Source organism: Artibeus jamaicensis, unplaced genomic scaffold, assembly GCF_021234435.1.
Source record: "Artibeus jamaicensis isolate MK-2021 breed Jamaican fruit bat unplaced genomic scaffold, CSHL_Jam_final contig_781, whole genome shotgun sequence".
NCBI lineage: Eukaryota > Metazoa > Chordata > Mammalia > Chiroptera > Phyllostomidae > Artibeus > Artibeus jamaicensis.
In genome coordinates, this window is record NW_026521968.1 from 5,212,959 (window position 1) to 5,239,003 (window position 26,045).

At 38.3% G+C, this 26,045-nt stretch overlaps 2 protein-coding genes across 3 annotated transcripts in view; both read left to right on the forward strand.

Moving 5' to 3' along the window:
- The window catches only part of LOC119056593 (myosin-1), a 29,165-nt gene extending 16,347 nt beyond the window's left edge, over positions 1-12,818 (forward strand). For both annotated transcript variants that reach the window (XM_037155055.2, XM_037155056.2), the window contains 17 exons: positions 762-938; positions 1,759-1,904; positions 1,984-2,074; positions 2,160-2,549; positions 3,098-3,224; positions 4,830-4,948; positions 5,092-5,288; positions 6,640-6,823; positions 7,095-7,260; positions 7,349-7,473; positions 7,869-8,177; positions 8,268-8,471; positions 8,784-8,909; positions 8,997-9,167; positions 11,386-11,490; positions 11,613-11,708; positions 12,557-12,818. In XM_037155055.2, coding sequence (XP_037010950.2) covers positions 762-938; positions 1,759-1,904; positions 1,984-2,074; positions 2,160-2,549; positions 3,098-3,224; positions 4,830-4,948; positions 5,092-5,288; positions 6,640-6,823; positions 7,095-7,260; positions 7,349-7,473; positions 7,869-8,177; positions 8,268-8,471; positions 8,784-8,909; positions 8,997-9,167; positions 11,386-11,490; positions 11,613-11,708; positions 12,557-12,709 — 2,886 coding nt within the window. In that variant the 3' untranslated portion in view covers positions 12,710-12,818. The remainder of the gene's footprint in view (positions 1-761; positions 939-1,758; positions 1,905-1,983; positions 2,075-2,159; positions 2,550-3,097; positions 3,225-4,829; positions 4,949-5,091; positions 5,289-6,639; positions 6,824-7,094; positions 7,261-7,348; positions 7,474-7,868; positions 8,178-8,267; positions 8,472-8,783; positions 8,910-8,996; positions 9,168-11,385; positions 11,491-11,612; positions 11,709-12,556) is intronic.
- Positions 12,819-22,939: 10,121 nt separating this feature from the next.
- LOC119056595 (myosin-4) overlaps positions 22,940-26,045 on the forward strand; it is a 39,198-nt gene continuing 36,092 nt past the window's right edge. Inside the window, exons 1-3 of the mRNA XM_053672694.1 lie at positions 22,940-22,990; positions 23,218-23,266; positions 25,708-25,955. Coding sequence (XP_053528669.1) covers positions 25,752-25,955 — 204 coding nt within the window. The 5' untranslated portion in view covers positions 22,940-22,990; positions 23,218-23,266; positions 25,708-25,751. The remainder of the gene's footprint in view (positions 22,991-23,217; positions 23,267-25,707; positions 25,956-26,045) is intronic.

The window sequence follows — 26,045 nt, forward strand, 5'->3', positions numbered from 1 at the left end:
TGTGGGGAAAAGGGTACTTAGTTCACTGTTGGTGGGAATGCGGACGGGTACAACCATTATGGAAAACAGTATGGAATTTTCTCAGAAAAATAAAAATCGACCTGCCTTTTGACCCAACAATTCCACTGCTAGGATTATATCCTAAGAATCCTAAAACATCAATATCAAAGAACCTATGCACCACAATGTTCATAGCAGCACAATTTACAATAGCCAAGAGTTGGAAGCAACCTAGGTGCCCATCAGTAAATGAATGGATCAAAAAATTGTGGTACATATACACAATGGAATTGTGTATATGCTGCAGAGAGAAAGAAGGAGCTACTACCTTTTGCAACAACATGGATGGAACTGGAAAGCATTGTGCTGAGTGAAATAGGCCAGGTGTTGAAAGACAAATACCATATGATCTCACCTTTAACAGGAAGCTAAACAACAAAACAAACAAGCAAGCAGAAAAAAAAAAAACCAAAGACACTGAAATAGAGAACAAGGGGACAGTGACCAGAGGGGAATAGGAAGGGAAGTAAAGGGGAAAAAGGGGGAGGGATTTGGAGGAACAAATAGGAAGGACACAGGGACGAGAACTAAGGGGGGTGGAAATGGGAGGGAGGTGGGGAGCAAGGGGCAGGGGAGGCTGGGATGGGAGAAATAGACAAAAAACTGTACTTGAAAAATAACTAAATAAAATTAATTAAAAATTTTTTAAAAAGATGACAGGATGTCATTAACATTCCTACAACTTTTTTTCAAATCTAAAGGTGAAAAACCTCACGGAGGAGATGGCAGGCCTGGATGAAACCATAGCTAAGCTGACCAAGGAGAAGAAGGCCCTCCAGGAGGCCCACCAGCAGACCCTGGATGACCTGCAGGCAGAAGAGGACAAAGTCAACACCCTGACCAAAGCCAAAATCAAGCTAGAGCAGCAAGTGGATGATGTAAGCCTAACATTATGTAAAACATTTTTTAGATAATTTAACAAATGAAGTAAACATGAGTTTCCATTCTTATGATGAAATGAGTATTTTCAAGAGTTTCCAATAAGTAAATGGTATAGGATATTATTCCTGCTACAAGAACTAAGATGGACATATAAGTCCAAAAAATCAATAAAGAAAGTTAGTGGTAATGGGTAAAATGGGTAAAAAAGAATTAGGGGGAAGAACAGAAGGGCAAGCAGTGCAAACAAAATGGGTCTTTTGCTGGGCTTGAAAGGAGAGAGGCCATGGAAGACTATACAAGAGACAGGGTTGTCTAAGTGGGAAGTGTAACAAGAGCAAAGAGGCAATAATGATCCATAAAGTTTCCTCTCACAGGGACTAAGGGGATTTCAAATTTAAAAATGTGGAAAATAAATTTGGCTTAAAACATGTCCTGATATTGAGTAGAGAACCCACTGTAAATGTCTGAGTAAGGGAAGACTTGACAAAGGTCACGGTTTGGGAATATTGCCATGGTGTTCATCCCATGTGGTAAAGCATTGGTCACAATGAATTCCAGTGGAGAGACAGAAAAGACATGCTGTCTCCCTAGTAGTTTACTGTAAAAATATGGTAATAAGGTACATTTCAACATTTAAATGATGAATTTTTGAACTACATAAATAGTAACTGAAATGAAATAGATGGGACAAATTTGTCAAATTCAAAAAATCTAAATACTTTGTTGATTACATATGAGTTTAATGTTTACAAGTTCAACCTGGGACAAAAGGTGGTAACATGCCAGAAACTGTACTCATGGATCATTCACTTTTAGCTTGAAGGGTCTCTGGAACAAGAAAAGAAAATCCGGATGGATCTAGAAAGAGCAAAGAGGAAACTGGAGGGAGACCTAAAATTGGCTCAAGAATCTACAATGGATGTGGAAAATGACAAACAGCAACTTGATGAAAAGCTGAAAAAGTAAGCAACATAGACAAAAGTGTCATGGGGAAATTACTATTAATATTTCTGTGCCTTACATAAAGTGTTTTTCTAATAGGAAAGAGTTTGAAATGAGCAATCTGCAAAGCAAGATTGAAGATGAACAGGCCCTTGGAATGCAGCTGCAGAAGAAGATCAAGGAGTTACAGGTAAGTCATAAATTTCACCTTTTCTATGCACTTCAGGAATCAAAACTGCCATGAATTCACATTAATGTTAGTGTGTCACTCCCAGGCACGCATTGAGGAGCTGGAGGAGGAAATTGAGGCAGAGCGGGCCTCTCGGGCCAAAGCAGAGAAGCAGCGCTCTGACCTCTCCCGGGAACTGGAGGAGATCAGTGAGCGGCTGGAAGAAGCTGGGGGGGCTACTTCGGCCCAGATTGAGATGAACAAGAAGAGGGAAGCTGAGTTCCAGAAAATGCGCAGGGACCTGGAGGAGGCCACCCTGCAGCATGAAGCCACAGCAGCCACCCTGAGGAAGAAGCATGCAGACAGTGTGGCTGAACTTGGGGAGCAGATAGACAACCTGCAGAGGGTCAAGCAGAAGCTGGAGAAGGAGAAAAGTGAGATGAAGATGGAGATCGATGACCTTGCTAGTAACATGGAGACTGTCACCAAAGCCAAGGTACAGTCATGGTTTCTGTAACATAGGTGTGAGTGAGCAATTTAAGAATCATTAGTAACTGGAGAGAGACTATGAAAGGACAAGGCAGAAGACTGGCCAGAAGGAGGGGCAACTTGGGTGTGATGGGATAACGTGCTTACTCTTTATGGGAGAAGAGCCATAGCCAAAGGATATTCATAGTGAAAACTTAAGCTCTTTCAAATAAAAACAATTCAACTATACATTGTGAGATTTTTTAAACACTTCACCTTGATTAAACTTTTTATTTATCTTTTAAGCACAAATACATAATTTGTTTATCAAAAAATCTCATGAACTGAATAAAATTATTCTCATATTAAGATAAGTCAATTGAGTAAACACATTCACAAGTAGACTATATATCTTGATACTCTTCCAATCATGGTCTAAGGCCTGTTATTTTTGTTTGTAGTAATACTTGATTCTCAAAATAAATGAGAATTTAAGCTCCTATGGAATGCTTGAGATTAATAAAAATTTCTATGCTCCAAATATTTGAGGTATCTTCTACTACCTTTTGAATGCAGGGGAACCTTGAAAAGATGTGTCGTACACTAGAAGACCAACTGAGTGAACTAAAATCAAAGGAAGATGAGCAGCAGAGACTGATCAATGACCTTACAGCTCAAAGAGCTCGCCTCCAGACAGAATCAGGTGGGCCACTTACCAGTGTTGTTCTTCAATGACAAATTTACCTTGGATGCTCAATTTGTTGAAAAACTCTCCATTAACCTATTTGAGATCACATATTACCTTCCCCGAGATGCCCACTCATATGAACATGTTATTGACCGTGAACATAAACAGCTTTCTTTCTTTTTGTTTTGTTTTACTTTTGTTTTTAATAATAAAGAGATCTGGGGGGGGGTGTTTGTTTTTTAAACATTTTTAAATGTTTAATCAAACATTTAAAAATGCTTTTAAAAATTTAAAAATGTTTAATCAGATTTGACTCTAATCAAAAAGTTATTAAATAAAAAGTTTATCCTCACAATATTTATTTTCACTTTTCCAAATGCTTCTGCAGGTTGTTACTTTACTTCTTAATAGCCTGTATAATATTGCCATTTTAAAGATGACAAATTATGGTAGTGATAAAATGACTTGTCTAAGAATGCTTACTCCAGTCATTTTCCTGAAATTTTTCCAATTGCTGGTAGCTACCACAGTGATGTAGGGAAATATTTAGGATCATAACCCAGCCCAGGAGCACTCAAGTGAGGTTTTTAGCATTCTGAATATCCAAAGTGGGGAGTCTCTGCATTCATTCCTCCTCCTATCAACTTGTCCACATTTCAACCACAGTTCTGCATCCCCTAGGGAAAAGTAGCATGATGGAAATTGTTTATAGGTCATCTGAACTATTAAATTAATAGGAAAATCAAAGTGTTGGAACCACTTGACTCTTTCATGATCGTTCAAATATTGTTCTTTCTAGAATACAGCACAATGTAGGGTTTTTATTACTATCATACAAATAAATGGTAAGTACACTTTATGAAAAAGAAAAATTATAAAAGAATCAAAATACTCCTTGTATTTTTTCTTCCTCAATACATGTTTGCACCTAGTAATTTAGTGGTATATAAAAAAAGCAAGCTGCGATTCTTATGAAATGTTACAGATAAGGCTTCCAGGTAACCTTATCTCTAAAATGGGGTTGAAATGTTTTTTCTCTATTTAGTATAATATATTTTCTAAATTATGATGCTTAAAGAATTGGAGATCAATTTAAATGCCATTTACTTTATGAACTGATTAGTAATCCCATAAATCAACTCCTGGGGGAGTTGAAGAATACTTGATTATTCCTTAATATAAAAATGATGCCACAATTTTCTTTTGACTATCACTTCTACTTACAGAGGGAATTGCTCATTGTCTCCTATTTTCTACAGAATAATTGTTTCTAATCAACTTTCAATGAAAAGTAAGCTACTACACTATTGCCTTAGATATTGTTTTGTTGGTTTACCTTATATATTTTTTCATGTTTCTTAAGAATTTCTATGGTAATAAAATAATTCAAATACTTCCCAAAATCTCCGTGCTGTCCATAGCACATATTCTGCCTCAACATTTTCCACACTTCTCAGTTTTGCATAGATTGTCTTGTCAGATTTGACGTGGATGTTGTGGTTTGCTGTAATCCATGATCTTCATCATGTTTTGCCTCAGCTCCCTTTCCTTCCTCCATTTTTAATTTGAAGCTTTGATTTCCAAAGTAAAGTTATATTGTCTCGATTTTGGTACTTATAGGTGAATATTCACGCCAGCTAGATGAAAAGGACTCTTTAGTTTCCCAACTCTCAAGGGGCAAACAAGCATTCACACAACAGATTGAGGAACTGAAAAGGCAGCTTGAAGAGGAGATAAAGGTAAGCTCTAATTGTTGTTCTTCTTGTTATTATTCTGGTTTCTGCTTACTTCTAAAGATTTTCTTCTGATAACCTACAAGAGCTTAGGTACTCAATAGCACTTTAAACATATTAAATTAAATCACCAATCTCTACTTTCTCAGGCCAAGAGCGCTCTGGCCCACGCCCTGCAGTCCTCCCGTCATGACTGTGACCTGCTGCGGGAACAGTACGAGGAGGAGCAGGAAGCCAAGGCCGAGCTGCAGAGGGCAATGTCCAAGGCCAACAGCGAGGTTGCCCAGTGGAGGACAAAGTATGAGACAGATGCCATCCAGCGCACCGAGGAACTGGAGGAAGCCAAGTATGTTCTAAACTTAGTTAAAATGAAGTATCTCTGTTAACAAAGTGCTTCTGCTACCACTATGAATGGGCAAGTGTCCACTTCTCCCCCCCAAAAAAAATTTGAAAACCTAGGAAAAATATGCATGAACATAAAACTAAGCAAGAAAAATACTCTAGATTGTCTCAAGAAAGACATTAAGCTAGAGAGTAGAAAGAGAAAAATATAAGGCAAGAGGAAGCTGAATGATTGTTCTTAAAGGGGGGGACTTTTGCCACCATTCTATCTATTACAGGTGCAGATAGAATAAGAATTAATTGTACTTTCTTGTGCCTCTCCTCACTTTCAGCAACTAACAAAAATATTGGTCCAAGGTAATAGATATGGGAGAGAAAAATAATTGGACTTTAAAGTACAGCTCCTCCTTTTGAGATGTGAAAATATGGCTACATTGAAAAGGGAGGGGGAATGAATATGTTGCAACAGACAATAAAATTATAACAGACATAAAATTCTGTAATAAAAATAAAATTGTTTAGTAATGGACTACATATACAATGAAATCAAAAGTTCAAGACTTAACTGTTAAGAGAGAGAGTCTGGACAGAAAGGGATCTACTTATTCAACAGAGTGTTTAAGGAGAGATTTAGTCAGCTAGTCTATGGCCAAGGCACATTCCTATTATTGGAATTACAGTGTTTTGGTGAATGCCTTAGAACAGATTCTTAGCAGAACTCTCAGAGCAAAATTTATGTAGATCTGGGAAAGCTTTTTATTAAGAATTTATGAAAAGCTAGGAAAATACAAATATAATTAAACAATTAGACAAAATCAAGTACGCTTTATTTGAATACAATTAAGATAACTTGCCCTGGCAGCTGTGGCTCAGGGTGACGCACGAGAAAAAGTACGACCAGGGGACCAAAAAAAAAAAAAAGATAACATCTGAGTAGATAATATATATATGGCAGCCTACAAGAATACACAAAGATTAGCAAAATACAGACTCTACTCTCTGGATATCAAAATTCAGTGCAGAAAACAATAAATAACAGTAATTCAAGGTAGATATTAACATTCTCTAAAGAAGGACTGAACCAGCTACTCTGAAGGGCAAAGTGTTGGCTTAGGCTGATCATGATTGCCTTAAAACCAGACTATGAAGCACAGCCATACTGAAATTTTGGTTGTTTTCAGTATTTGGTTGGTGGGAGAATGGGAATGACTTAATACAGAACTACACCTAGAAAACAAATTTGAAAAGCAGAGTATTATGGAGTCTGACTGTGGAAATCACTCTCTTGTACCCACTCTGAACACCCAGTTCCACTGATGACTATTCACTTCTATTGTCTCTAATTCACTTCCCAGGAAGAAGCTGGCCCAGAGGCTGCAGGATGCTGAGGAGCATGTAGAAGCCGTGAATGCCAAGTGTGCCTCCCTTGAGAAGACAAAGCAGCGGCTCCAGAATGAGGTCGAGGACCTCATGCTCGATGTGGAGAGATCTAATGCTGCCTGCGCAGCCCTGGACAAAAAGCAGAGGAACTTCGATAAGGTAATTTCCAAAGAAGTTTCTGCCTCAGCATACAACATATGATTAAAAATGGCCTGCTACTCAGTGTGCCTTATTCCAACCATCTGAGGACTGTTCTCAGTAGCTCTTGTCTCACTGATGGGGTGGGGAGTTCCTGTGATTCTTGCTGTTCTCATTCATAATGATTTTTCAGTCCCAGACAGCTCAACTCTGTTTGAGAGTTGCTAGAATAAATGGTTTCATTACCTCAAACTTTCTCCACTAAATTTCTTGACTATTCCTTGCCCCTCAGGTCCTGGCAGAATGGAAACAAAAGTATGAAGAAACTCATGCTGAACTTGAAGCTTCCCAAAAGGAGTCTCGCTCCCTCAGCACAGAGCTATTCAAGATTAAGAATGCTTATGAGGAATCCTTGGATCAACTTGAAACCTTGAAGCGGGAAAATAAGAATTTGCAACGTGAGTACATTTTACCTTTCTTTAACAAAAGAGTTGAAAGAATGCTTGTCCTCACTGAACAAATTTGTATGTTTTTGTCCACCAACAGAGGAGATTTCTGATCTCACTGAGCAGATTGCAGAAGGAGGGAAACGTATTCATGAACTGGAAAAAATAAAGAAGCAAATTGAGCAAGAAAAGTCTGAACTTCAGGCTGCTTTAGAGGAGGCAGAGGTAGACATTATTGTACACTTGAAAACAATTTTGAGAAAAATTAGGGTCTATCACATGCCAAGAACTGGTGAATCAAGAGAAAAGACAAATAATTTTCACTCTGCATACGAGTATGGGGTTGGGAAATTGACCACATATACAACTAACAGAACTGTATGTCAGACAGACTGCTAGACACTGAGAAAACAAAGATGAAGTTAAAGACCTTGCCTTCAGGGGCACTACCTGGCTGAGGAGACAGAAGTCAACAAAACCAACAATAACATGTTGTAGAAGTTTCTATAACAATGGAATAACGATGTGTTAATGGCAGCCCAAAACTAAGAACTAATTCCTATTCCAAGAATGCTATACACTTTCATTCTCTGCTAATGTCACCTCTTGCTGTCATTAAGGCATCACTTGAACATGAAGAGGGAAAGATCCTGCGCATCCAGCTGGAGCTGAACCAAGTCAAGTCTGAAATTGACAGGAAAATTGCTGAAAAGGATGAGGAAATTGACCAGCTGAAGAGAAACCATATTAGAGTTGTGGAGTCAATGCAGAGCACCCTGGATGCTGAGATCAGGAGCAGGAATGATGCCATCAGGATCAAGAAGAAGATGGAAGGAGATCTGAATGAAATGGAAATCCAGCTGAACCATGCCAACCGCATGGCTGCTGAGGCCCTGAGGAACTATAGGAACACCCAAGGCATTCTCAAGGTAAAGGGGTTCAGGAGTTGGTCCTAGGGCACTGGGGTGACTAAGGCCCCGAGAACAAGTTGTCTCAGTGATTATTCATTCATGCCACAGGACACACAGATCCACCTGGATGATGCTCTCCGGGGCCAGGAGGACCTGAAGGAGCAGCTGGCCATGGTTGAGCGCAGAGCCAACCTGCTGCAGGCTGAGATTGAGGAGCTGCGGGCCACTCTGGAGCAGACAGAGAGGAGCAGGAAAGTTGCAGAGCAGGAGCTGCTGGATGCCAGTGAGCGTGTCCAGTTGCTGCACACCCAGGTGAGCAGACAGGATAAGAGAATAGTGAAAAATAGAGGAAGGAATATCAAATTCTTGCTCATATCTTAGTATGATCTAAAAATTTATTCATAATGTTTCATGGAGGATAAAGTTAAAATATTTAATATTTTGCATTAACAATATTTGTGCTTTTCTGAATTTTGACATTCAGAGGTGACTGTCTTTTAAAAATACACTGTCAACTGAGATGCTAATTAATTTAATTAATTAGTTTGTGATTTCATTAGAACAGCAGGCACTGTGATTTTGCTTTCATATACTTAATATTTCTAAACGTGATATTTTAACCAGAACACCAGCCTGATCAACACCAAGAAGAAACTGGAGACTGACATTTCCCAAATCCAGGGGGAGATGGAAGACATTGTCCAGGAAGCTCGCAATGCAGAAGAGAAGGCCAAGAAGGCCATCACTGATGTGAGATGAGCATTTGTTTTACTGATATATATGCATGCTATCTGCCATTACCAGCTTTCCTTATTTTCTTGATTTATTGCTAATTAGGCAGCCATGATGGCTGAGGAGCTGAAGAAGGAGCAGGACACCAGTGCCCACCTGGAGCGGATGAAGAAGAACCTGGAGCAGACAGTGAAGGACCTGCAGCACCGTCTGGATGAGGCTGAGCAGCTGGCCCTGAAGGGTGGGAAGAAGCAGATCCAGAAACTGGAGGCCAGGGTGGGTCTTCTGATTAGCACATTTTCCATCTCAATCCAATGCAACAAATGATTTTTGAGTATCTCTACTAAATAATTCAGAGGGGAATGAGAGACATTCCTTGTTGTAAAAAGCTTATCATCAGGGAGATTAAGCTAGAGCATCAAAAACTACATAGAAACTTCTAGCCAAGATGGAGGTGTAAGTAAAAACACTGTGCCTCCTCATACAACCAAAATTAAGGACAACACACATTTAGAAACAAAAACACAACCAGAACAGATAAAAAATTTAACTGTACGGAAGTCTGATAACCATTCAAACAGACTGGTAAGATGGGTGGAGTCCATGGCTGGCGGAAAGAGGTCCCAGCAGGAAAAAGTGGCGGTTAGCAGACTGGGGAGTGCAGACGGCATGGGGCTAGCAGACCCTGGGTGTGGGGAGGAAACAATCAGACCCAGTGAGGCGCACAAGGTGGCCAACTGACCGCAGTCCCACATTTGTGGGTAAATAAGTGGGGAGCAAGACAGACGGAGCAACCCAGGGTCCAGTGCCAGGAAATAAAGCCTCAAAACACCAATTGAAAACACCTGTGGGGGTTGAGGCACAGGGAGAGACTCCTAGCCTCACAGGAGAGTTCATTAGAGAAACCCACAGGGGTCCTAGAATGTACATAAGCCCACCCACCCAGGAACCAGCACCAGAAGGGCCCAATTTGCTTGTGGGAAGTGGCAGAGGGGATTAAAATTCGAGAGAGAGTGGAGCAAGTGCCATTGTTCCTTCTCTGACCCCACCCCCACATACAGCGTCACAACCCAGCAACCTGGGCAGCCCCACCCTGGTGAACACTTAAGGCTCCACTCCTCACTACGTAACAGGCGGGACACACAAAACATTTATGGCTCAAATAGAAGAAAAAGTCAAAGCCCCAGAGCCAATACTTAAGCAACCAAGAGACAGCCAACCTATCAGATGCACAGATGCACAGTTCAAACCATTGGTGATCAGGATGCTTACACAACTGGTTGATTTTAGTTGCAAATTAGATGGAAAAATGAAGGCTACACTAAGTGAAATGAAGGAAAATGCACAGGGAACCAATAGTGATGAAAGAAAACTGGAACTCAAATCAGTGGACTGGACCAGAAGAAAGAAAGAAACAATCAAACAGAAAACAATGAAGAAACAAGAATTCAAAAAAATCAGGAGAGGCTTAGGAACCTCCAGGACATCTTTAAACATTCCAACATCTGAATTATAGGGGTATCAGAAGGGGAAAGGAATAACAACAAGTGGAAAACTTATTTGAACGAATAATAAAGGAGAACTTCCCCAATCTGGCAAAGAAAATAGATTTCCAGGAAGTCCAGGAAGCTCAGAGAGTCCCAAAGACGGTGGACCCAAGGAGGAAAACACCAAGGTATATCATAATTACATTACCCAAGATTAAAATGAAGGACAGAATCCTAGAAGCAGCAAGAGAAAAGGAGACAGTTACCTACACAGGACTTCCTATCAGACTGTCAGCTGATTTCTCAAAAGAGACCTTACAGGCAAGAAGGGACTGGAAAGAAGTATTCCAACTCATGAACTCCAAAGACCTATATCCAAGATTGCTCTATCCAGCAAAGCTTTCATTTAGAATGGAAGAGCAGGTAAAGTGCTTCTCAGATAAAGTCAAGTTCAAGGAGTTCATCATCACCAAGCTCTTATTATATGAAATGTTAAAGTGACTTTAGTGACTTCTAAGAAAAAGAAGATAAAAAATATGAACAGTGAAAGGATAGCAAATTTACAGTTATTAACAACTACACCTGAAACAAAAGCAAACTAATTGGACAGCTAAATCAGAAGCAGAGCCACAGAAATGGAGATCACATGGGGGGTTAGCAACAGGGAAGTGGGAAGAAAAGAAGTGGGGAGAAGGTAGAGAGAATAAGTAGCATAGACAGTGGGGAGAAAACAGACAGGGGGAGGGCAAGAGTAGTGTGGGAAATGTAAAAGCTAAGGAACTTATGACACATGGACATGAACTAAAGGGGAAGAATGTGGGTGGGAGGGGTTGTGCAGGGTGGAGGGGAATAAGGGGGAGGAATGGGGCAACTGTAATGGCATAATCAATAAAATATAAAAAACTACACATAAAGCAGAGTAAAAGATATACTACAGGCCATATGAAGAGTAGAAATTCAGTGAATGGACTATAATAAATGTCTTTAAAATACCCACCTTTTTGCAGGTACGTGAACTTGAAGCTGAAGTTGAAAGTGAACAGAAGCGCAATGTTGAAACTGTCAAGGGTCTACGCAAACATGAAAGAAGAGTAAAGGAACTCACTTATCAGGTAAGGAAAATGGCCTGCCTAGGTTTTCACCCCAGTCTGCAAAGGATTAGAAACCAAATGTAAAACAAAATATGATGGTATTTATACTTTCAAGAAACTCAGTTTTTAAAATATTATTTCAGACTGAGGAAGACCGTAAGAATGTACTAAGGCTCCAGGATCTAGTAGATAAACTGCAAGCAAAGGTGAAAGCTTACAAGAGACAAGCTGAGGAAGCGGTGAGTACAGAATCCCTTGGCGGGTTTGGGCAGCCTCCAGGTCTCAGGACATGTCCAAGCCAATTTGGTTAAAGGGATGAAAGAATAAAAAGGGTAAAAGGAGGAAAGGTTAAAGAGAAATGGTTCAGTGAAGGTCTGAAGAATGAGAAGAAACCAACCACTTGATAGACCAGGGAAAAATGTTCTAGGGATAGGGAAAAGCAAATGCAAAGCTTTTGAGTGGAAAGGAGTCTGAGTCAAGAAGCAGAACAAGGGAGTTGTAGAAGAGATGGAGCTGAACAGCTGGGCAGGAGGAACAACACAGGGTATTCTAGGTCATAATAAGAAGTCTGGCTTTTATTCTAAGTGCAATGGGACACTGGGAAGCCATAAGATGGTTTCTGCCAGGTCAGTCAATATATACATGTTTAATATATATACACATATATGTATATATATACGTGTGTGTATATGTGTGTGTATGTGTGAAAGAATATTCTGGCTACCATGTGGAGAATGATTGTTGGGTAACATAGGTTGGTGCAGCAAAATATTGTACGAGGCTTTTTAGGTGGTCCCACAGCTTAAATTAGGAGAGTAGTGGACCGCACAGAAGGCAGTAGAGACACTTTGGAGGTACAAACTACAAGACATGCTAAAGGATTTCACTTTGGAGATGAGAGAAAGAAAATCAAAGGTAATTGGTCAAGTTATGGTTTGAGTAAACAGGTGGATGGCATATTACTAAAAAGAACTAAGAGAACATATCAGCATTGCAAGAGGAAAACAGGAATTCCAGACCCACTGACCTAACAAACTAGAAATTCTGAACTTTATTTGGTCTGAAATGCATTTCCATTCATCCTCAGGAGGAACAATCCAATGTCAACCTCTCCAAGTTCCGCAAGCTCCAGCACGAGTTGGAGGAGGCCGAGGAGCGGGCTGACATCGCTGAGTCCCAGGTCAACAAGCTGCGGGTGAAGAGCCGCGAGGTTCACACAAAAATCATAAGTGAAGAGTAATGCATCCAAATGCTGAAAGGTGACCAAAGAAGTGCACACAATGTGAAAATCTTTGTCACTCTGTTTTGTACTTACGGTTTTTGCAGATAAAAAATTTATTTGCAAAGAATTTGTGTCTCTTTTTCCCCCACTGGGTCAACTTACCTTTTTATGCATCAAATGAAGAAAAAACATTTTGCTTCTATCTTACAGAGAAGGATTTAGTCAGCAAAAATAAAAGATGAGAGAAGCAGCCAGGTCAGTCCCAGTTAGTCAGCGCCCTAAACCATTCATGAGCAGGGAACACCTAGAGGCAGATCTTAGCCATACAGAACATAGAGGATTTGTTAAACCCCTCTTAGCAAAACCCTAGCTAGTCATCAGAAAAGCAGATTTCTGTTAATGAAGTTAACAGTCTTGATACCAAGGTGGAGTAAAAATATAGTAAAACACTAATTACCAACATAAAATAAAAGAAAAAATAAACAATTTTGGTTATACACTTAAAAATATTTAACATGCAAACTCTCCCCTATTATGAACTATTAAGTTGACATTAGAATCTCTTAAGGAGGAAATATGTTTTATGGATTTTTCTGGTCCTTTTTAAATACGAGATTATTAGTTTTTTGTTACCTACAGATGTTTAGTTGTTTGTTTTACTGACCCCTCCTCCCTTGTTATTACATTAGAATGATAAACAAGGGTTAAGAGTATACATATTTTCAGATTTGTTCTTCTCTCTCTTTAGAAGCTTCTGCATCTTTTACAAGGCTTCCCCATCGTACTTCTGATACAAAGAGAAGGTCAATTAATATTTTTAAAAAGTCCATTTTCTACACTCATTATTTTGTATTTAGGTTGCTACACTGTGCCTTTCTATAGTGTTGTGGTAGTTAGCATCATAATTACAATGTATAGTCTACCTTATATGTATAATTATAAGGTATAATCTGTATGTAGTATTACTACTACAGATTTACATGTGCTGTGGGTAGCATGTGCCTTCTATTTATCTAATTTTTTACAGACAGGGAGCAAGCAAGAATCTTGTTTATTAGGACTATAACAAAGATTTTACAAGAACAGTATACAACCTATTTAAGAGAAATAATACAAAGTTAAAAGTTTTTAATTTTGTTATCCAGTAAGTTAAATTATTCAGATACACACTTCTGGGCTTTGGCGCCTGGGGAAGTTTCCCTCTGAGTTATTATGCACCTTCATTTATTTTATATTGATTATTGGATTGATTACTCTAATACACATTTTGAGCTCACTTTGAAGTAATCTATAAAACAGTTAATGGTCCTCAATATATTATCCAATATCCTGCTGAAGGTTACAACCTATTCATCCAATTCCACATCACAATTTCATTTGGCTATTCACTTCATAAGAAAATGAATAGGTAAACAGACAAATGTTAAGCAAAGATGTAGGAAAGGAAGATAGGGTCTGATAACAATAGCCAACCTTAGTTGTACTCTCACCTAATACTGACCCTCTTGAAAAGCATGAGATTTCTTATGTCTCTGGAACATCCCCCACCACTTAATTTAAATTTCAGTCTGCCTCTCCCTGAAAATAATGCTTCCCTGGAAGCTCTCTTAAGTAGTAACAATTATTTTTCTCCTTAGTCCTGAGCTAGACACAAAATCCCTTCCTCACCTTTGGTCTCCATTGCTGCTTATACTCTTGTCAAAAGTTCTTCTTGTTTTAAGATTCACACTATTTGACTATTGCCCATACTTATTGCTATTATCTACTGACTTTTTATTTATTAAAGAGTTTGGCACCTCTTCCCTCATCACCCAATTCTTATCACATTTCTAGGACACTTCAATGTTCACACGAATCATTCATCCAATCCAATGACTCCCACCTTCCATTGTCTTCTCTTCCATTCTATCTCTTCTGTAGACTCACTCCAGAAAAATGCCTTAAAGTCACCAAACCAAGCAATTCCTTCCTGATTTTCTAGCTTGCTTGTTTAACTACACCCAACAGAACAGGTCTTCAACACCATTGACACTTCCAGTATTCTGGCCTTTAACTTCTTTCATTTTCATCAGACCCTATTTTACCTTTATTTCTCTCTCAACTAAGCAAAAGCTCATCATCTATCTTTTTGTCTACTCTCATGATAACACCATGGAATTCCTTTGCCATCTCCTATCCCTCTATTATACTGGAGTGTAAAAACACTAAATCTGAATGAATTAGATAATTTACTACTTCACACTTCAGAGAAAATGGTACCACTATAAATTCTTAACACCAAACCCACTGGGCCTTCAGTGCTGTAGTTATTTTGTCAACTTGCTCAAACATTCTATTTCTCTCTACTTGAAATCTTCTCCACTCTTCCAAAATCTCCATTTGCCCTTTGGCCCTGGAGAATAATCTCACATCCTGCTTGAAAGAAAAATAGTAGATGCCATTGGATGAAAATTGCTTTACATTTCTACTGCCAAGTTATGTTCTCCCTTCCCCTATGTGGGTCTCTCCTCCAATTTAGAGCCACCTCCCCTGCCTGGCTCTGAAACTCATCCCCCCGACCTTAAAATATTTATAAAATGGACCATTCTGTTCCCTCACCTTTACTCCATTCTCTCTTACTTTACTGGATCCTTTCTTAAGTCTCCCTTTATCCATTTTTTCTCTAGTTATTATCTCGTTTCCCTAATTTACAATAAAATTTCACAAGCGTCTCCATTTCCTTACCTCCCACCTACTCCTCTATCCTATACTGTACCTAAATGTATTTCACTATAATCCTGTCACTTCTTGTTTGCTAAATCAAATGAACAATTCTCAATCTGTAATTAAACTGAACTTCTAACTGCCTATTTATTATACATCTGGTCATTCTCTCTTATTTGAAATGTTCTCTTCCCTTGATTTCCAAAACTCTGTCCTACCCTGGTGTACTTTATAGTCTGGCTTTCCAGCTTCTCTTTTCCTTTCTTCTATCAGCTCATCTGCTTCTGCCTAACCATCAAATGTTTTTGTGAATTCAATGTGATGTGACTAAAGTTTCCATCTCAAGCCCCTTTCTTCTCACTTTACATTTTCTCCTGGATGATCTCATCCATTCCCTTGGCTTCTTTACAATCTATAACCCAAGAATTTCAACTTTCCATCCCCATCCTAGTTCTTTATTCTGAGCTCCAGACTTGATATCTCTGCAAATAAGTACTTCAAACTAAACACATTAACGATTCTCTTTTACCCTCCTTAAAACCTCTCTTGTATTCCTATACTGTTCCTCAAAGTGGATGACCATAGTAATGATTCAGTTGCTCAAGCTAAATATTTAGGAATCAGCCTTGAAATCTACCTATCCTCATTCACCCATATCCAATCAATATTATGTTTTTTCTTTACTACACCTAAATATCTTTCAAAACCATCGACTTCTCCCTTTTTTTCTGCCATAGTCCTCATCCAGACTGTCATCATCTACTGCCTGGTCTTTCACACATCTATTCTTCTTTCCAAAGTCTAAACCATTCTGGCAAAATCTGAGCTATAGCTAAAGAGATTTTTTAAAGAACAATAATCTGATCACATCACTCTAGCTTAAGATCACTCCTTTGCTCTTACTATAAAAACTAGAATCCCAAAGATTTCCCTGCCGACCTAGCAGGCTCCACCTTGAGATACTCTCCTTCTCCATCTTTAGGTTTCAGCTTCACTGACCTCCTTCTAGTTCCATGAATATACTGTAAGCCTTATCACATCAAGGACTTAATACATTGTTCCTCAGCTTCCTGGAATCTTTTCTCATGTCTCACTTTCATGATTTGACTAGAAAAGGCCTACTTATCCTCTAAATCTCAGCTTAAATTTCATTTCTTTAAGAAAACCTTCTTACACCTCTAGAATAGGTCAGATTTCCCTGTTATGTTCTCTTCACTTATCATTTACTAAACTGTAAATAATGTCTTTCTCACATATTAAAATGTAAGCTATGTAAGTGTGGATAAGGGATCTTATTCATTTCTGTATCATGCTTGAGTTCATGCTCAAAAATTGTATTTTGAAAGAATGAATGATTCCATACTTTTGAATTTGCTTCCTATATGCCCTCCAATCTTTCCATTTGGCAAATATTTACCTATCCTTTAAGTCTCAATTTAAATGTTACTCCCTTTAGTACTTTCTTTAGAAGTCAGGCATCCACCCTTACATGATCATAGACTTAAACCTTCATTTTCACTGTCATATGCTTCCTGCCCCTTTTGCCTCTGACCATAACACTCCTTCCCCTTCTTTGTAAATTCACCCTACTCATCCTTCAAGAGCATCAGCTCTAAAAAGCTTTTCCTAGCTGAAAGAAGAATCTCCCTACAGCAATTACCTAATACTTTCTCCTGTTAAATTATCCTCTCCTGTCTTACCTCTTCTACTGAGTTATTCTATCATGTCTTATTTCTGACATTCAGTTATTGCATCCTGTCTAATGTCTCCTGCTCAGTTATTGTGCCTTGTCATAACTCTCTTGTCCAGCTACTGCATCCTTTCTTATCTCTCCTGTACATTTATTGTATCCTATCTTATCTGTCAGTTTCATTTATTGCAACCTGTCTCATCTCCTCCAGTTACTCCACCCTGTTTTGTCTCTCATCATTTCGCACCTTGTATTCTTATTTGCTAATTTGTTATATCTTCTCTTACCTCTGCAGTTCAGTTATTTCTTCCTTTATTATCTTTCATTTGCATTAATTACATCTTATTCTCTTTCCTTTTCTGTCCTTTCCATATCCTCTCTCATTTATTGCATTATTTCTTATCATTTTCAGTTATTCCATCCTGTCTTCTCTCTCCCATTCAGTTATTACATGTTGTTCTCTCATTCCCTCCCTTTCATTTATTGCATCCTTTCTTATCCTGTCTCTTCAGTTACTACATGTCATATCTCTCTTGTTTAGTCATTCCATCCTGTCTTATGTTTCCTACAGTTAATTCACCCTACCTTATCCCTCCTCTTCAGTTATTGCATCTGTCTTACCTCATCTATTATTCAAAGCAAGTTCAAATTTTAGAGAAATAAATCATATAGTCATCACTGACTTCATCATTATGAACATCTGTACCTTCACAAAACCCCAATTTCAAGCATCCTATTCAGTCTCTGCACAAATTATCAAAGCATACAAGAAGAAATAAATCATCTGAATAGGCATATATCTATTAAAGAATTTGAATCAATAACCACTAAGCTTCCCCCCAAAAAGCACCAGGCCCATATTCCTTTATTAGTGAATTCTACCAAACATTTAGGAAAAATATTACCAATTCACCACCCTATCTTCAAGAAAATAAAAACAAAGGGAACATTTTTCTAATTCATTCTGTAAGACCAGCATGACCTAATAACAAAACCAGATAAAGACATTATAAGACAGAAAAACTACAGACCAGTACATCTTATGAACATAGATGCAAAAATCCCCAACAAAATATTAGCAAATTGAACACAACAGTATATTAAAAAGAATTATACACCACAACCAGGAGAAATTTATTCTATTCAATCTCTATCAATTATCTCCTCTTCTTCCAGCTCACCTATTCCAGAGAGTTCATCCCTGCAATTCTTTGACAACACTGAGACCACTTATTCATTGACCCATGCCACTTTCTCATTGTTTTGATATCTGCCCTTTTATTTTCATTTTCTTCTTTATCCAAGCTCAAATTTTGTGGTCTAGTATTATAATCCCCCACTTGAAAAGATTCTTAACTCCTTGCCTTTCTCACCCTATATTTCACTGTTCATATTTTCTATGGTCACATGCAAGCAACTAAAGTTGCTGGAGAAACATACAGATCTACCAAACTGGTCCCACTTTAACTTCATGATTATAACTCAATACTTCTGGGCAGGCCTGGGACACCTCCTCTCCAAAATGAACACTTCTCATCTTCTATCTGTATATGCACTATACTTCTTCCACTGCCCTCACTCTTAGCCAGTGACCTTGCCTCATACTTCATTGAGAAAATAGAAGCAAGGAAATAGAAATTCCCACATCTTTCTGCTAGCAAATCTACCAACTAACCTCTAACCTGCATCTTGCTCTTACTCTCTGTCTTCCTGCCTCATACATGAAATGTCCCTACTTCCACCAGAGTCCAACCCTTCCATTTGGCCTCTGGACTCCAGCTTCTCTTGCCTGGTGTGACACAATTATCCCTTCCCTCCCTTGCACCCTCAGTTTATCTAACTCTACAGGATCCATCTTATCAACACGAGTATGCTTAGTCTCTCCAGTCCTTTAATAAAACTTCCCTTGGCCTCATGTCTACCTCCAAATACCACTTCATTTATTAGCTACCCTTCTAAACAATCCTTTCTTCTCTAACCTTTATTATGAGACATAATACTTGCCTCTAGATGCCGAGTCATCCCCAAGCTTGGGGTTCTCAGAGGTCACAGATACTGTAGAACAGACTGCTGTGTTCCTTTGACATTCCAAATTCATGACCCATAGAATTCATAAGCATAATGAAAAGGTTGTTTTAAGCCCTTATGTTTGGGGTAATTTGTTATGTAGTTACTATAACTGGAACATGGCCCAAACCATCATTATATTTCCATTTACGTTGTAGCAATAGCCTGCTGCCTATCCTTGACCTTCCCTTGCAACCTATAATCTACATTCAATACAGGTATCTGAGTGGTTCTTTTAAATCTTCAGTCAGATTACATTGATTCACTTCCCAAATTTCTTCTCTGGTTTATCTCAGTCAGATTAAAAGCCCAAGCCCCCACAAGATCCTACATTACATTGCCCTCCCTACCTCATCCCCTGCCACTCTTCTCCTTGACCATTTTGCCTGATTATAGGTTTCCTTGCTGCTCCTTAAACAAGTGTACTCCTGCCTCAGGGACTTTGCAGTTTCTGTTCCCTTTGTCTAAAATACTCTTTTTCTAGATATCCATACTGCTTGCTTTTTCACTTCTGTCAAACTTCTACCCAAATTTCACCATATTCTAGAAGTCTTTCTGTATCACCCACTTTGGTACAGCACTCCATTTCTTTCCCCTTTACTCTGCTTTATTTTTAGTACTCACTAGTATCTGGCACACTATGTATTGCCTTGTTCGTTAGTTTGTGTATGTCTACCCTCATTAACTGAAATTCCCATGAGGGCATGGGCTTGGCCAATTTTTGTAGTGATACCCTGTGCTAAAACAGTGGCTGACACATAGTGGACATTCAATAAATATGTATTAAATAGACAAATGAGTAAATGACTGTACCCACATGGTAGAATGAGAACATTAAAGTGTAATAAGCAGTTGACTTAAAAGTGAATATACAACTTCTTTTCAGTAGTGATGACCCAGTAGAGTCCCAGAGAAATTTAATAGAAGACAAACAGCAATCTGATTTGCCAAATAGCAAGGGGTTTTATTACAGTCATACTGTCATGCTGTATACCACAGAAGCTAGGATATAAACATTTTCTCCAACCTAGTTCCCAACTGTATTTTTAACACAATTTACATAAGAAAAACATAAAACAAAATAATTCTATTCATTGACATTTCCTAACCACCACCTATCTGCAGCCCTTTACTACCACTTTGACTCTCTGGGCATATTTGGGAGAAATATCAGCATGCTATTGCAACCTTTACCTCTAATTAAGAAATGTCTACTTCAGCAGCCCCTGGTGGATACTATTCTAAGCACTGTAGATATGTGTGTCTGTGTGTGCATATAAATTAAATGAGATTACATATAATTACATATAATTTCCACTCATACAGTAAAATAATCTATAATATATATTACTTATGTAAGTATTATATACTATAAACTACTTATATAATCTAATTTAATCCTACACTCTATTAGGTGAAGTGAATATTAGGTTTTTCACCAGATTTGTGTTTTTAATTGATAAAGAAGTACGAGGTCATGGAAGACTATAATATTTCCAAATCTTGAGGATAATGAGAGAAATGCTAGAGAGACATTTTTATGCAGATTGCTAAAGTATAGCATCCAAAATCATTCTCCTTCCCACCCATAACTAATCATAAAGAACCACATGAATACAAGAAGGCTTAATGTTAATTTCCTGTATTTCCTATTTAGACAGTCCATAGAAAAGCAAGTATAAGGGAAATGTCTCCTCCCTCATTCAGTGTTGGCTCTCTTCTCCCTTTACAAGCTCTGCAAGGCTCTCTGAGCCACTCCTGGTGGACTGTAGGAAACTCCTTTGCATGGCATGAAAATGTAGCTCAGCACTCATGTGGAAAACCAGTGGGGAGCGAGTGGCATGCAGGACCATGCCCATGGAGAGGTTCTCCCATGGGGAATCAGGCCTGCATTGTACCCACCCTGCTATGAGACTTGCTTTTGCTAAAAACTCCCTCACCCTGAATTGAGGCAACAAGGGCTTACTGCAACTTCCTAAAATCTAAACTAAACCCCTCAAGTATTGAGTATGACCAGTTCAACCACTTCTTCCCCTGATCTGCAACATCCTTCTCTTTGAAGTAATTAGCAACATTCTTTCCTTTGTTATCTATATAAGGTAATCCCCTGCAGTGAACCTGTGCATAGTAAATGAGGACTACCCTCCATGTAATGTACCCAGAAAAGCAATACCTTGTCCAGGCAGGGGCTGAGCTCTCTGGCCCTCTTGCCCTCTCTCTCTTAGAGAGTGGCCATGCTGTCCCTGTTGTCCGTGTGTATTTGCTCACGAGCAGCCACAACATACACAGATCCTGCCAGCCAGGATCCACCACAGTGGACCATGCCAGTCTCCACTACAATATCACTGTCTTATTTTAGAGTGTTCAAGATCTGAATGCTCAGTCTATCTGTGATTAGTCAAAGTTCTGACTTTTAGGCAGAGTCCTCATCAGCCACAATTGTATAACTCAACCTATGTATCTTGGTCTCATTCAGAATTCCTTATTTTATCTTCCAGTTCCACAAGTAGTACATGCATTTGATAACATTTATGTCTATAATTGAGATATTAAGTTGCAAAAGAAGTAAAAATAAGTGAGTTGTGAAAGTCTTAAATTAGATGTTTCTTCTTTCTGGCTTAGAACATAATATTTTGGTAAGTCCTTAGACTTCTGAGAATCATTTCCATGGAGATTAAAAAAAAAAAGTCTGACCAACTATTCCATAGTATCATATAAAAAAAATAAAAAGTAGAAAAGTTTCGACCTGTTACACGTTAAAAAGAAATTCTAAGCCAATGGGATATATAAAAACTGTAGTCACATTAATCAGCAATTTAAGCTAGCAGATCACAGTTAAAAGAAAATATCACACCCAATCTTAGGGACACCTTAGAGTACATAGATTTCCTGTCATATTCAGTAACAGCTGTATATGTGGCAAAACCACCAAAATCCAATTTAAAAGTATCATGCTCATATGTTATGGCCCATTCATCTTCTTAGTTCACAAAAAGAGTATTGTCTTTCCTCCCACCTTCAATTAAAATATGTAATACCCACTTCATTAAGCTACAGCTAGTCATGAGGATTTGCCCATGAACTAGAAATGCATGTTTTGTATCTCCTTCTATTATGCAGTGGAAACGTGCACGGAACATCACACAGCATTCTGTTGTCCCCTCAATGAAAACTTATGAGCTGGAGATATCCATGGTAAGTCCTCCAGAAAAGGAACAAAAGTGTTTATATCCATTCTAAATTCCTTATGGTCCATCACTACTGCCTAATCTAAGAGTTAATTTTCTCCTTTATGTTTAGACTTTCAGACTTCGAAAGAATCTATTGCCACTGATTTGAAGATCCAGATGTGGGCTAGAAATTCTGCCTTAATATCCATCACTCACTGCTTCCAATCATAGCGTCAGATCTAAAATTCATCCCAGCTTTTCGATGGCTCTAAGCACTAACAAATCAATTAGCCCTGAACTCCTCACATCAGGCTCATTCTGCCAGACCAATTTTATAGGCAGGAGAGTGAGTGGGAACCTGGCTTTGAGTTCTGCGATGAATGACGCAACAGCAAAGCTGAAGAAGCAGCCTTAGAAGCCCTGAATCCCCATCCCTATCAAATGCCTATTAAAAAAGCCCTAGATTATCCTCTGTCAAATTGTTTATAGTTGACAGCAAATATTTCTAATTATATCCATTCACAGCCACAGTCAGTGAATATTGTGCAAAGGGATTGCCAAGTAGGTTCCCAGCTAGGACAGCTGAGGTGGCTGCTGTGTTTGCAGAATGGTCTCTATAAAAGTGGAACCAAGATGCCTGTGTCCTGTCCTTCGTCGAAATTCTTTAAGGTATGTATACATGGAAGAACACTTGGTTAGTTTTATACTCCTGAATTATTATTCACCTAAGGGAGATGGCTCCTGTTTCCCAATTTTTAATTTTTCTTTGTAACATTCCTAAGGGTGACATTGTGCTGCACAATAATTACTAGTATTTTAAATTGAAAAAAATTGAATTAAATAAATTAAATTGAAAAAATAAAAGAATCCACATTCTTTTGCTTTTCTTTCAACAGTAGTTGTCTGCTTTGAACCTGCCACCTTCTCCAGCTGGTAACACAAGAGGTAAGAATAATCTATTATTACAGTCTAAAGAACAAAGGGATCTCTATATTGCTATGTCTTAAAGAACTGCCATTTTATATCTTAGTTTACTATTAGAAATAGGATATAAGCCATGCTCTCTAAGAATGGCTTTTCACAAAATCTTGACTGTTCAGACCATTTAATCACAAAAAACTGAATGACTCCTCTGTTTTACATGTTGTTAGAATTGTAGATAGTATGCAAACATTCGCATGTAACATTTAATGTAAACTACTACTGCATCTTAAAACTGTAAGGATATATCAGAGATGGAATGGCAATAGCAACAATGGCTTGATCTGGCAGTCAAAATTTCTAGGTGCCAGTATAGGCTTTACATTAACTCTAGTTACCTGGTGAAGCTGGTTGGCAGTTATATAACTTGAAATAGTGTGTTGCAGTGGAATTAGCACTAATAAGTCCTAAAGTGAACTTCAGGGAATAGGACCCATGTCCAAGCAACACCACTTACACCTCTCTGTCACTGAATGACCCTTTGTCTTTCTGAGCCTTAGTCTCCTCATCCACAGGTTGACAAGACTGGATTACAGGTGGCCATTAAGGTCCCTCCAGCTATTGCCATCTATGATCTAAGTCAGTGATTTCCTAGGATCCCTCCCATAGAACCCAAAACATTGAATGGACCTTCCCCAACTCTAAGTGTCAGAACCTGTACTTTTTGCATTATGTTAGGAATACACATAATGATGAAAACCTACTATACATGTAATAATTATTTTAAATGACTTTATATTTAATACTGCGGCATTCATTTAGAGAAGAAAACATATTGTTTGTGTAAGAATGTTGCTTCTTGAACTCAAGGCAATTATCACTGTGCAGGTGAATTCAAGAAGCTTGCTTCAACAAGCTTGAGGACCCTTGAGAGCTTGTGATACACAAGCTGGGAAACAACTGATTTCAGGCATAAAATGGGGAGGGTAACATCCTTTCTGTGTCTTTTGGATACACTGTACATAGTAATCTCTACATGGTAGTTAATTCAAAATTGCCTGGTGTAAAAACAAGCATAGAAATAAAAAATAATGTAACACAATAATAGTTCTTCTCTGAAGAAAAAAAAACACCCTAACATTAAATGTTTCAATATCTGTCCACTGAAAATGTTTAAATTTCACTGTATTATCAAGAAATTTTTACAAGTATGAATTATACTGATTTCAGAGATTAGTAGGTAGTGAATTCCATATCTAACACATTATGAGTTGGGAGGAGGTTTTGACCAAGACTCCTGGAAGCTTATAAAAGGTTGACGTTGTATTGCTGCTAACAACCAAGACACTGCTTTCCACAAACCAGCCCCTCTTCTGCTCCACAAAGGTCACCTACTTTAACTCTAGGCAATCATTCTGTCCTTGTCACAAGGGTGAAAATCCTTATTTTCTCACAATTCATATGACAGTAGGAAAAATTTAAGTTTATTTTGGCTTGAAACCTTATACTGGCTATTCATTTCAGAAGATATATTTAGAGGATTGGTATTTTTTTAACTAAGAGGAGAAGCAGGGCAGAGAGAGAGAGATCTAAAACAGTACGAATCAGATAAAAAAGCTATGTATGCTAAAATCCAGCTAAAAACAAAGAGAAGTATAGAATAAAAATATGCAACTCCTACAAATATTTTATTAAAAATTCAGATATTTTCCAAGAAACTTTTAAAGTTATATTCCGTTCAGATAATGTTTCTAGTTTTTACACAATTTAAGAACTGGTATAATTTTGAGTTAGGATAGGGTCATTTATTGTATTTTCAGCTACCATTGTACTTACTTTCCCCTTTAATTACCTAATGCTTGTCAGTTAACTAGGAGTTTGTGTTTATTAGGTGTTTTCAACCTGGATTATGTTCTCAAAGAACAGATGTATCTTTTGCATGTTCAATTTTAATATCTTTTTACATGCAGTTTATATATCCATCTTTAATAACTTGGGCAGGAAGAAAATTTGCTTAAATAATTGAGTATTTTAAATAGTTTCATTTAGGTTGGAAAGGCATTGTTAACAGTTATTTTCCAATTGATTGTATCATCACAATATCAAAAAAGGGTTGTGTAGAAAAAAGAAAGAAAAGAAAAGCAAACAGCAAAAGAAGAAATTCTGAACACACTTGGGGTATTACAAATGTTGCTGAGTAAAACGTTAATTCCTTCATATATCTCATTTGATACAAAAGATACAATGGAGACTTGAAATTTCACAAAAATTAAGCCACCAATATCAGACTTTCAAGTCAATGATCTAATATTTCCGAACCTGTACAAAACACACAGGAGTGACTCCTAAAAGTAGGGGTAAGGAAGTAAGCATGGCCAGTGAAGTCCATTCACCAAACAGGTGAGCAACAGGACCATGCCCACCTGCAACCTGGGTCATCGTCCAACTCTGTTTCTTCTCTCTAGTTACACCTGGTGCTGTGCTGCATTGCCATCAATAACCCACAGCCATGAGTTCCGACGCTGAGATGGCAGTTTTTGGGGAGGCTGCTCCTTACCTCCGAAAATCTGAAAAGGAGCGAATTGAGGCACAGAACAAGCCCTTTGATGCCAAGAATTCTGTCTTTGTGGTGGACCCTAAGGAGTCCTATGTGAAAGCAACAGTGCAGAGCAGGGAAGGAGGGAAAGTGACAGCCAAGACTGAAGGCGGAACTGTGAGTAAAAATAAATAAGTAAATAAAAGGAGGGAGAGGCATAATTGATACTTTTCTACTACTTACTTGATACACTGACTCCTTCTTTTC